The sequence below is a fragment of the Lotus japonicus genome, chromosome 3 (genome assembly GCF_012489685.1).
Source record: "Lotus japonicus ecotype B-129 chromosome 3, LjGifu_v1.2".
Lineage (NCBI taxonomy): Eukaryota > Viridiplantae > Streptophyta > Magnoliopsida > Fabales > Fabaceae > Lotus > Lotus japonicus.
The window spans coordinates 70,590,235-70,603,569 of NC_080043.1; the positions used below are offsets into that span (position 1 = coordinate 70,590,235).

At 37.7% G+C, this 13,335-nt stretch overlaps 1 protein-coding gene across 1 annotated transcript; it reads left to right on the forward strand.

Moving 5' to 3' along the window:
- Nucleotides 1-3,053: 3,053 nt before the first annotated feature.
- On the forward strand, nt 3,054-4,434 carry LOC130745594 (glucuronoxylan 4-O-methyltransferase 2-like). Its single transcript, XM_057597930.1, has one exon. The coding sequence runs from the start codon at nt 3,279-3,281 to the stop codon at nt 4,203-4,205; it is 927 nt and encodes a 308-aa protein (XP_057453913.1). The 5' UTR covers nt 3,054-3,278; the 3' UTR covers nt 4,206-4,434.
- Nucleotides 4,435-13,335: the final 8,901 nt, after the last annotated feature.

The following is a 13,335-nucleotide window of genomic DNA, read 5'->3' on the forward strand; positions in this document are numbered from 1 at the left end:
TAGTGTATATAATAAATAAATAATAAATAAACAGATGAGTGAAAGGCTAGTTTAACATTTTCCGATGTATAAAAAAAAAAGCTAGTTTAACTGCACACTTTATGGCTAAATTTGCACGAGTTAGTTTGGAGTGTATTCTCACCTCCGCTATTAGCTCTTCTTTTGTTGAATGAATTTGAGCACGTTTCCTTAAAATAAACAGATGAGTGAAGTTGCATGTGGATTTGGTTGAAAATGATAAAACAAATCCTAAACTAATTTGAAGATTAAAATAACTATTTTTTTCTTCTTTGTGGTGTAAAGCCTTCTAGAATATTTTTCCATTTCTAACTTTTCAAACCATGTGGTGGTAACCCATATGGTGACACATTCTTGAGAAGCTTAAATAACACCGTTAGAAGAAGAAAAAAAGAGCATTGGATTTGTTTATTTTGGTTGCTTAACAATATTTTTATGAATCTAAAATGTCAAATAAGATCCAAGTTTTTTGAAAGCAACTCTTCTAATCAACAAGAGCCCTGTTATATGGCTCGAGTTGCATTTTAGTTCAATTACTTTTCACCATTAAAACTCTGGGCAATTGGTTGTATTGTCTTCAATTTCAATAACCAATAAAAACAATCCATGTGGTAGAAACGAAATTCATTTTCGTACCAAACGTCATTTCTCAATCAACAAAGTGTTGCTCTAGTATTATAAGGAAATGCTTGTCTTTACTAATAAAACCTTCACGAATGGTAAGAATCGCTGTGATTGGTCAAAAACTTCCTTCCATTATAGCCCTACTCCATTTTTTTCCCGACAAATCTGACTTAAGTGATAAGAGTAGGAGACACACGAGTTAAGGAGGAAAAAGTCTATGAATCAACCCGTTGATGGTATAATTTATATTTTCAATGTAGGAGTGCTACGCCGCGCTACAAGCCTACAATACCAAATAAAAAGGTGGGGCATGGGGGAGGGAGTGAGGAAACCAGTGATCGCGATACACCATCTGAAGATGTAGGCAACCACTACCTGCAAACCCCTCCCAGGGTTCCACGTTGGACTCACACGTGTAAGGCATCGGAGTTTCTTTTATTAAAGCGCGTGGGGAAACTCCGGTTAAAGACCCACAAACTCTGAAACCTCTGAACGAGGTGGGTTTAGGGTTTCAGAGAAACACGTGGTATTGCCCAACACCATGCCCCGCGAGATGTTCTCGAGTGTGTTAGCGAGGTTTATAAACCGTGACAATTGATAGTCACTCTTCGATGTGGGACTTATCATAGTGGACAAGATAAAAAAAAGAGAGAGGTGTTTTGTCGAACAGAACAAAATTGAGAAGCTCTGGTCCAATTCTCCGCGACAAGCTTCCCCACACCTGAAGTCCTGAACCGTTTTCATTGGTGAGATTCGATTTGGATAGTGGAAGGTGGGAGAGACCCCTTGGTGAGTTACTGAGTGAGTGAGTGACAGTGAGGGTAAGTTGTATCTGGTTGTGGGAAGAGGGTGAAGCAAGGAATTGGGTGGAAATGCAGAGCTTGCTTGTTCTTATGTTTAGAAGTTTTGTGCCAGTGTGCTACCATAAGTTAGTATGAGCATGTTTATTGCTTTTGGAATGAAGGGATAATCTGCATTTGCTGCTATACATGGCCAGAGATATTGTATTAGTTGGTGTCCGGGAGGAATTGGCATTGGCTTCCTAGGTTCCGTTCTTTGCCTTTGAAATGTAAGCTGCAATGGTTTCAAGCAGTTCTCTTTTGTTGCGAAGCTATATGCTTCAGTTTGAACCAAGTTTCTATTCCTTGTGCTTCTTGTATTCATGTTGGGACTGTGTTATGAGCTAATCCAGATTCAGTGGTTTTGGTACATTTTACTTGCGATTGTGATAAATTTTGAAATTGAATCTTTTCAAAGGACCATGTAGGTTTGGTACTTTCTGTTCAACTCTGTATAGCATGTAATGTTTGCATCTTCTTTTTCAATTTTCTTCTCCAAAAATTAATTTTGACTAGGCAAGGATTTCTAAATCAAAGAAAAATTTGTGCTAAATGCTTGCTTAATGAAAACTCTACCAAAGCTACTCAAATCCTTTAAACTACAAGTGTGAATGAAAGAAGTCAAACAATATTGGATGGAAAAGTAAGAGTTGAATTGTTTATAAGTGAAATGACTCAGTCATCCATTGTCGTAAGGTTGTGTGGTGAATGTATGTGGATGATGCCCAAATCACTTGCACTTTAGAAGTTGTTGGCGGCTTCTAAACAACACATAAAAACAGTAGAAGTAAGCTGATAAGTGAGATGTCTGATAGAGACATAGGCAACGGTGGACGGAGAAGCCGGAGATGGCCTCAAAGGAAACTGAGACTAAAAGAAGAAAAGCCTACTTATGTGAGTATTAAAACTATCGACTGTGGTAGATAACACACATATTGTGAGTAAAAACACCTACTGTAAAGCCTCCTCCTTAGAGGAGGAAGAACCGCCCAAAGGAGGGTGGCAGCCGCTTGAAGGAAGAAAACCCTTCTCAAATGTTCAATATCATATATAAAAAGTGAGCTATCTAAATCACTCATAAAAGTGATTTAACTCACTCTTGTGGATCAATAAGATTATTTATAAAAAATAAATAAATAAATTATGAAATTTATGACTACTTTATCTTAAATTCTATTAGACCACAATAATGAGTTAAATCGCGGTCCTAACTGTTTTAAACAACCCCTAGATATAATATTTAAGCACTCAAATGTAGTAAGGTACCAAGGTAGCTTTCATGTCAAAATCTTGGGGTCCAAACTTCTTTCCTTGATATCCAATTCATACAATTGATTTAATATGCTCCCAAATCATAACAGACAATCCTTTCCATCACCATACCTGCCCTCCTTCCTTATAACTTATAAGTAATCCCTTGCATGTGGCACTAGAATTGACTTTACAAAAAAAGTATATCTTAAGATACCATAAACCCATGAAACACAGCAACCAGCTCAACCTCTGGTAGGTGCTCTCCACCAAATGATTCCTAGTAGTAGGTGTATGTGACACATCATAAGTCATGACTATGGATCTCGTGTGCTACCTGTTCTTAATCAATTCTCTTTCAAGTTTCAACACCATGTTTGCTTCACTTTCCTCTCAAGCTAATTAAGATATCCAACATGACCTCTTTCACATAATAAATGCCCAAATTCCTATTCAGACCAAACTCATATCTATCAACCTTCAAAGCCCTGTCTTCTCCCTTCCTCCATAGGAAGAAAAAACCATTACTATACCTATCAAGAAACCATGAGATCCAAAACCCAATTCACATGTACTCTCAAGCTAGCCCTTATCGCCCTCGTTTCTCTCATCCTCTTCATCTTGCTAATCCGTTCAACTTCATCCCCATTTTCCCAGCAACAACTGACCAACTCAAAGATAACAACAATTTCAAGTTCAGCAGAACAACAACCGCCACAGCAACCCACAACAATTTCAACAGAAACCGCCACAACAGCAGCATGCCCATCACTCCCCTTAACCCCCACATGCACCAAAGCGCCACCATCCTTAACCAATGCTCTAATCCACTACGCCACCACCAACATCACCCCACAACAAACCTTCAACGAAATATCAGTCTCCGCAAGAATCCTCCAGAAGAAATCTCCCTGCAACTTCCTCGTATTCGGCCTCGGCCTCGACAGCCTAATGTGGACGGCGCTCAACCACGGCGGCCGAACCGTCTTCCTCGAGGAAGACAAGTCCTGGATCGACCAAATCCAGCAGAAACTACCCACCTTAGAATCCTACCATGTAATGTACGACACCAAGGTTTACCAATCCGATGAACTCATGAACACTGGAATGGAACATGATTGCAAAACTGTGTCGGACCCGAGATTCTCCCAGTGCAGGTTAGCGCACAAGGGGTTTCCAGCTGATGTTTACGATGTGGATTGGGATGTGATCATGGTGGATGCGCCGACGGGGTACTTTGACGATGCTCCGGGGAGGATGAGCGCGATTTACACGGCGGGGTTGATGGCGAGGAACAGAGAGCATGGTGAAACTGATGTGTTTGTTCATGATGTTGATAGGAAAGTGGAAGATGAATTCTCGAAGGCGTTTCTTTGTGAAGGGTATTTGAGGGAACAAGAAGGGAGGATCAGGCACTTTGTGGTTCCAAGCCATAGGACTCGTGTGGGGATACCCTTTTGTCCTTTGAGTTGAGAAGCATGATGATTTGCTTGCTTGCTCTGCTTTCTAAAGTTTGAAATCATCGATTTTTATAGACTATGGACTATGGAGGAAACTAGATTTGCCAGCATTCTTCTTCTCATGTATCTGGTTCTATTTTTTATTTTACCCGCGCGTTGCACGGGCAATATGTCTATTGTATTTGATACATCAATCAATACCTTGATTATTAAAAAATTAATAAACAACAAATGAAATAGAAGAGCTTGGAATGATGAGCAAAATGGACAAAAAGACTTAAATTGAAACTTGTGCATTTCGTGCAATCTATAGTTTTATTTATATAAATATAAAAAGTTGTGAAAAAAACACTTTAAATTATATTAAACTTTTATATTAGTTTTAATATCAATTTTTTTTTCATAAAAGTTTCTTTCCGTGTGATTTAAGTTTAATTAATTGTAATCATATGTATATACATACACATGAATTTTTTTTAATCCTTGAACCACATAATTTTACTATTAAATTTTTATTTCTAAGGTTAAAAATCTGAATATACTCGAAGTGTTGAAACCTACCAAACAAAGAAAAACATAGAGGAGAATTTTCAAGATCTCCTAATAAAGGAGATTCATTTATAAACCTGAATCTTTTTTCTCACCCATCAAAAGGCCACCTGAAATTTTGTACACACCCCCGTCAATAAGTAAAAGGACTAAAATTGGTTAAATATACTAGTGCAACTTCTTCTTTCTGACACTCACATAAGAGGGATTCCAAGTATTCTCTTCTATCTTAAGCATTATAATACACCATATGCAAATGAAAATTTAGCCATCAAAACGATTTTGGTCAGCAAACACCCAGCTTGGGCTCAACAGCTGCCTTGACTTATCCTTCAACAATTTGGCATCACTTTAATGGAGTCTCAAGCCTCAGAGTTTGTTGTTCTATAAAAAAAAATTGATTACAATATAAACTACAAAGTGAAATACTTATTATCTAAATTTTCAATCAAATTATAATCCTCTTTTAGTCATTCTTAGGCAATGCATGATATCATATTTAAACTAACCCATGAGTACTTACTACTTGTGCTTATAAACTCATTAAAGGAGACCAAGATTATCATTAACAAAATTACCATTGCTTGCTTTAATTTAATTTACCTATAAATTTAAAATTACCAAAAAACATGTAGCAGGAGCTCTGGAAAATGGGCCTACGTTTACTAAGATACAACAATGAAGGAAATTAATGACCTACCAAGAATATAACTTGACAAACAAAACCTACCAAGAATATAACTTTAAATAACTTAATTCACTCCAAGGAAAGGAATGACCTTTAGAGGTATACTATCAAAGCAAAACAGAACCAAAATCTCTCAAACCTAAATGAGCATAGCAAAGCAAAATCAAAAGAAATTTACAACTATCTGTAAATGCAAGTATAAACTCCACGCGAACCTAAGGACAGGAAAGATCAAACAATCACATGACTTACCCAGATTAGACCCATCTACTAACGTTGTTGCTATTTAGTCAGAGTTCACCTGGTGCGCCATATGAGTCATGTAAAGATCTCTAATTTGCTCCATTGGGTATTGCACACGTAGGAATTCCAATAAACCTAGCAACCTACTGAGGGCAAAATAACTCACTTTCCAACATAAGAGGGATCTGTCTCTCCCTTGTCGATGAAAAAGTTTCTCAGATTTAAAATTTTCAAATTAGTCAAGATAGATTTGTTTTGGAAATAAAATTTAGGTGCAATATGGTAATTCAACAAAAGCAAGTTGAGTTACCTTATAAATTCCACCAGCACAATTTGAAGTACAATTAGCTATTCAAGCAATGGAAGAAAAAATTTGAAATTACCTCCATCTGCAACACTCCTAATCAGTCCAAGGCAGCAAGACAAAAGCCAACCAAAAAATAAAGGCTTAATCCTCAAATTAGTCCCTGTCTTTGTCTCGCCGTCTGAACTAGGTCCTTCATCGGAAAAATTTGTGGAATACGTCCCTATTTTTGCAAAACGTCTGGAGCCGGTCCTCGCCGGAGCCCGGAGCTCCGGCGAGTGATGAAATGGCATGATGACTGTGTAAATGAAGCTGACATGGCACTAAAAAAAATTAAAAAATTAAAAAATTTACACATCATATAATTAATCTAATTAAACATATTTCTAATTGTAACTCAAATCTAATTAACCAATTTTAATTCCCCCAAACTTATCCTAATCCCCCCAAATTACCCAAAATCCCAATTGCATCACCTAACATAGCCCAGAAACCTTTTCTAATCTGAACCCTAAGTTCTTTCTTCTTCTCCATCTCCATTGCATTCGAGCATCCACTCTAACCCTGCCTTCGTTCTTCTTCAGAAACAACCAACCTTCACACCTAGCACAAACCCAGATCCGAGAGATTGAGAGATCGGTAGGAGAGGCACTGAGGGAGGAGAAAAGGGGCTTCAGACAGAGCCAAAGCTTTAAAAACAAAACCCAGGAAGAGAAACCTTCGATCTGGTACTTGCATGTTTCGATATGGCACAAAGCACAGGAAGAAAACCCCTTTGGAAAAGTTTCAACCTTTAGTGCTACAAAGCTTCGATCTGGTACTTGCACGTTTTGATCTGGTTGGCAGGTTGGGTGTGCAATTAGGGGTCGAGGTGTTGGAGTGGCTGAGTTCGTGGAAGCTTTGAGTTTGGGTTAAGGTTGGAGATGCAGGGGAGAGAGATGTTTGGTTCGCTGTGTTTCTGGGTAGATGTGGTTGTCGGTTTGTTGGTGGTTGTGGATCTGAAATAAGTGTTGTCTTGGGTGGGGTTGAGGGAAGAGGGTGGGTGAGAAGTTGGTTTTCTGGGTTGAGATATGAGTTTTTAGTTATGAAGAAAATGATGAAGATGAAGAAGGTCTGAAGATGGCTCCTCTGTGTTAGTGAGCTTGTTTTGGGTCTGTTTTGCCTTTTGCTGCTTGCGTTTCCTACTCTTTCTTTTTCCTTGTAATTGTCTCTTTGCAATCCTGGTGCATTTTTTCTATTGTATTAATATTAGTTTGGCATTCAAAAAAAAAAGGTCTGAAGATAAATAAGAAGATGAAGATAAACAAGAAGAAGATGAGATCTATTTAATGAAATGTTTCTGAGGAGATGCAATTGGGAATTGGGGTAATTTGGGGGGAGAATTAGGATAAGTTTGGGGAGAATTAAAATTGGTTAATTAGATTTGAGTTACAATTAGAAATATGTTTAATTAGATTAATTATATGATGTGTAAATTTTTTAATTTTTTATTTTTTTTTAGTGCCATGTCAGCTTCATTTACACAGTCATCATGCCATTTCATCACTCGCCTGAGCTCCGGGCTCCGGCGAGGACTGGCTCCAGACGTTTTGCAAAAATAGGGACGTATTCCACAAATTTTTCCGATGAGGGACCTAGTTCAGACGGCGAGACAAAGACAAGGACTAATTTGAGGATTAAGCCAAAAATAAAAACACAAAGAATTACCATTAGTGAAAAAGCATAAAAACCAACACAATCCATATCTTAGGAGAAATAAACCAAAAAGAGAGAGTATCTAAGTCATTACATAAAACACATAACCACAATAGGAGTTAGGAAAGCATAGCCTTTAAGAATGTTAATATGGTGGCTACCACAAAAGTATATACGTAATGCTTAACCACACATAAACCACTCCAAATCAGATAGTTGTCAATTCATGACAAATATGAAATGGAAATCCACAATTGGTTTTTTAGTCTGGACATTCAACAAACATGTTGGATAGATCATATTGGTAATGAGTACTCACATAAAAGAAAAGGGGTTCATTAAAAATATGAATTGCAGATCCACATTTATACACCAAGTGTAATCAACCTTAAAAGCTCTGGTCAATTCTACCTCAATTGTAACAGAACATACTATACATTTGAATTGCCATTATTTCACAGTCCCAAAGTGAAGTAAAAAATGTGATATTGAAGCAGGTAGTGAAGAATTGGTAAAAATAGGAGTTCACTGAGATAAGAATATGAGCATAGCTTGCAATGAACATATTTTCATTTGGTAACTGAAGAGTTAAAGCAAGATGGAGAAAACCAAACAACCATACATCAATTTTTTCATCATAGATCATAGCACCAACCTGAGCAATATCGTGAGTCTCAAAGGTAATCACACCGCTCTGCCATGGGATTAACCCCGTCTTTGGGAATACTTTCTTCATCCTACAAATGAAGGAGAAAAAAATCACATATGTTATTTAACCCAAAATTCCTAAAAATTCAGAGAAGTCAAAGACATAGAATGACTCAAAAGTCTTAAAACCCAGTTGCAAAAGAAAATCAAAACACAGCAAGGAAGAACTTAAATTGGGGAAACAAACAAAAAAATAAACAGATCATGAGGAGATTCCGTCAATTAATAATCATTGCAGGATCAAGCAGAAGTAATAAAGCTGTCATCATGATTCTGAGAGACTCAAATACAAAAGGCTTAAATAAGTTTTTAGTCCTTAACCTTTAAGAAAAAAAAAACCCACTTTTGACATACCTTGTAGCCCATTATAACCTGTCAAAGAATATCATAAGGGTAAACAACCATTGACAACTCCTAATAATGTAACAAAGGACATTATGCAAATAGCCTTGTAAAGTTTCTTGAACTTGAATATGTGTGCAATTATCTCCACATATGTCGCAGCAAGCAGCAAAGCTATTATTAGTCGTTCCCCTGCATATAGCTAGACTTCAAGCTTATGTTTTTTATATTATTAATTAGCAGCTCCCATGCATTAAGCAATAAAAGGATTGTTACCAATACAGCTTCAAACCAATCACAATCTCAAGATGTAAGATGAATCCAATTAATTAGGGGACCAAGGAAAATAAAAATGCATGATGAAAAATTCACTGAAGTAATTCAAACTTGATAAGTAAAGAAGTCAAACAGAAGTGTATCATTTAAATCAAATCAAGTTCCTTGTCTCTTCTGAGAATCACCCATGGATGTATATTTGTTATGTCTAAGCCCCTTTCTCCATCTCTCTCAGTAGAAGAAAGTGCGCTAGGTGGACGCGTGATCCTTTGCCTTCCCCTACTTGCATCCATTATCTCATGCAGAACCTTCCCTTCATCACGGTCATTCAAATCGATAACGGGCACCTTCAATTTCACCCCACGAACGATGAAGGAAAATCATTCTAACAAATATATCAAAAGAGGATGAGAAAAATAATCTAATTACTCAACAACATTTATGTCAAACCCTTACACAATTATCAGCACCACATAAAGAAAGTTGCATACTCGAGTGATCTTCCTCATTTTTCCTCCATGCCAACCGGTTCACAGTAGAGACATGTAGGGGAGGAGATGACTGATGTAGTATTAGTAAAGAGTAATTTAGGTAAATTTTAGATAATTAAGGCAAATATTTTAAGATTTTAGTATTTTATGAAAGAGTTTCTCAGATTTAAAATCACCTTTAAAAAATCGGTTTCAAGATTTGATATGGAAATAAATTTTAGGTGAAGAAAAAATTTATTTTTAGAGTATTAATTAAATTTTATCTTATTTTTATTGAATTTTCGGATTTTTATTTTCGGATTTTTATTTAATTAAGGATTTTATGAGTTTTTATTGTGATTTGGTAGTTTTTATTAATTAATTTTTAAGGTATTTTTAGTTTTTTATTTAATCTAGGTAAATCTTAGATAAAAACTACCAAAATCTAACAAATAATAATAAAAACAAAACAAAATCTTTAAAAAATATTTTTTTAGATATGCTTTTTTTCATGGATTTTTTTTTTAAAGTGTACATATATGTTTTTATTTATTTTATTTTTAATATCAAATGAGAATTCATCTGTGAGTGACACCTCATTAAATTGGTCTGAGAATTAATATAGGAGTGACACCTCATCAAATTGGCCTGAGAATTAATCTTGGAGTGACACCTCATCAAATTGGCCTCATGGAAGTTCTTCTTTTCTAATATATATTGATATTGATTTTTTGGAATTGATTCTGATTCACAAGTCATTGATGCTCTTGAGATGGAGCATATATTATAGTTATGATAAGCAGATAAAGATTATGATTGATTCACACCTCATTTATTCTTTCATCTCATTTTTACAATTTTTCTTTTCGTATTTGTCACTCATATTTCTATATAAATCTCTCAGGAGAAAATATAGAAAGAAGGGGAGGGAGAAATCACACCAAGATTAAGATCATTTGGTATGTCATATTATGCATGTTAATATAAGCTTATGTAATAAAAGATGAATTTATCCATTGTTTGATACTAACATTGTATTATATTAACTTATCAATCAATACACTCTTGTACATTAAATTGATGGATTATTTAATTAGCATATAGATTATGGATAAGGTATGATAAGATTGTGACATATAAGCTACTTGAAATTATTCAATTCAATGTCGTAACCACAATCATCATCCTCCACCATTGTCACAACCGTCACTACCATCATTGTCATCGCCACCACCACCAATGTTGCCCCATCATCATCATCACCTCCACCAACAACTCCACCGTCATCATCACCACCACCCACCACCACCACTCTACTACCACCACCTACCACTGCCACTACCGCCACCACCATTAACGTCACAACCACCACCCTTCACCTCTGCCACAACCGTTGTTGCCACCGCCGCTGCCTTTGCCATCACCCTTCGCCACTGCCAAAACTGTTGTTGCAAAACTACCACTGTAACACCCCGATTTCGGTGGCGTCACTTTAGTAACCAAAAAGAAAATAAAAGCGGAAAAAACGTGAATTTTTTTTTTTCGATATTTGTCTTCAGTAAATAAAAGACTTCTCGAATTTAAAGACGTATCGACGAAAGATAAACATGACTAATATACAGATATATATACATCCCCACAGTAACACAGCATGCCACGTCACGAGTAACCTCCAGTGACGGGAAAGTAGTGCCTGTCGGCAAATATGTACAAAACAAAATATAAGGTCAGTATTCTGAATACAGTCCTCCAAACGAAAGTAGGTCAGCTCAAAACAGCCCGAAGACCTCCTAATCCGACCAACTCCCTGTAACTCCCGTAAAGAGAACCACACAAAAAGCTAAAGGTCGGGGACCTACCCTGCCCCAAAATGAGAAAAACTGAAGATCAGAGCCACGACGCTACTCCTACCCTAATCATGACTAGAGGAGTACTACACACCACTCTCAGCTACGCATCACCATGATCGTCGTCTGAATCTGAATCCAAGACGATCAGGTCAATGACTGCATCGGTCCTCACAGCGGGTCCTACGGGTACTGTACCCGATCCCAAATCAACAGCAGCCGCGACGTGGGTGAGCTAGAATCAGATGAAGCCCCTCCTATAGGCAACTCCTCCGAAGGGTCCTCCTCGTCCTCATGCGATGGTGGTGGTACCACAACTCCAGGGCCACAGTGCACGCCCGGTGGTAGGTTGAAGCTAACGGTGTGGCGTCTCAAGACTCCGTGCGTCAGGTTTCCCATTCGGTCCACACGGTCCTCCATTATTCGCCCCGTGTAAATAGCTCGGTGACCGGCGGGGTCGACCACCCAAGAGCCCGGGGTGTCCGTGTCCAGCAACTCAAACCTGGTCCCCCCTCGAAGGGACGACCATCTCGAACCAATCGGCCATCGACATCTGACAAAAAGGGTATACATAGCCCCCCATACACAGGTAGCACGCGCAAGGGTCAACTCAAAGAATTACATAATAGTACATCCAATAGGCAAAGTTTAAATAGTAGCCACATAGGCTTAGTTATGAATGACAACATTATAAATTGCATATCCTGCCAAATAAGAATAAATACCATTTGCTGGCAATTAACATATCTCAAACAGTATTAACAGGTAACAAATACAATCAGCAACTAAATCAGCATGAATGGTGCATGAAATGCAAATGGAAAGGAACAAGATGCAATCCGGAGGGATGGGCACCAACGAGTCAGCCCTAACACCAGCCACGGTGGGACCATTTCTGCTCGGGCGTCTCTTATACCAAACAAAATGTAGTCAGATCAGCAGTAAACCCGCAGGCCTGCCATTTCCGTCTGCTACTAAGAATCACCGCAGTGTTCTTATGTGGAAATCCGGGTCTTATGACCATTTTAGAATCCACCGAGGTCCGGCATCCCACTGTGTATTAACCTCAAAATGAGTGCATGGATGCAACGTGATTAGCCAAACAACGTCTCCGACCTCACTCGTCACGTCGTCACGTGTTCTAGCTAACTTATTGTCTCTAAAAAGAATACCCTAAGGTAAATGTCGATTCTGCGACAAAAGACAATAAATTATAAAAAGTAACTCATGATGATTTCTCGAATCATCCGACTCATCTCCATCCGATGGTCAAAAACTGCTCAGCGAGCAAAAAGTACCAATGTACTTGGAAACTACCCGTTTCTCGGCTTATCTTTCAGATAGCCCAACAACAAATCAGCTCATCGAGCGAAAGAGTATCAACATACTCGGAAACTTATTAATTTTCCCGACTTATCTTTTAGATAGTCCAACAACAAAACTGCTCATCGAGCAAAGAGTATCAACATACTCGGAAACTCATTAGTTCCCTCAAAAACTTGGACTCGGCGACACTTCTCATTTCCAAAACTAATATTCAAGTCTTAAGCTCTTATTTGCAATTGTGATCATTATTTAAGGATTCAGGGGTTGTTTAATGTCTTATGAATTTTTCTTGTAAAATAGTTTCCATTTAGTTTTGTCTCTAAACTTATGAGTTCAAAAGATCCCATAATCCCAAGTAATTCCCAGAGAAGGTCTCGATCCATCAAAACAACAACAAGGCCCGAACCCCTGTTCGTCCCGTCAAACTTTCTCAAAATCTCGCGATAAGTTCTGGCATAACTGCATGTTATCCTCACTCTGACGAACAACAGATATATGTGTATTTGCATATTCAAAACAATACAATCCAACAGTCATGGCACATATATCAATACATTGGGGAATAACCGTTTAGCACTAAGCATATAGGGAAAATATCACACATCCTAGATTAACCAGGTAGCACAAAGCATGTGAATCAATCTCAACAACAATCAAGCAATAAATGATTATCAATTGTCAGCCGTAGCCTCAGA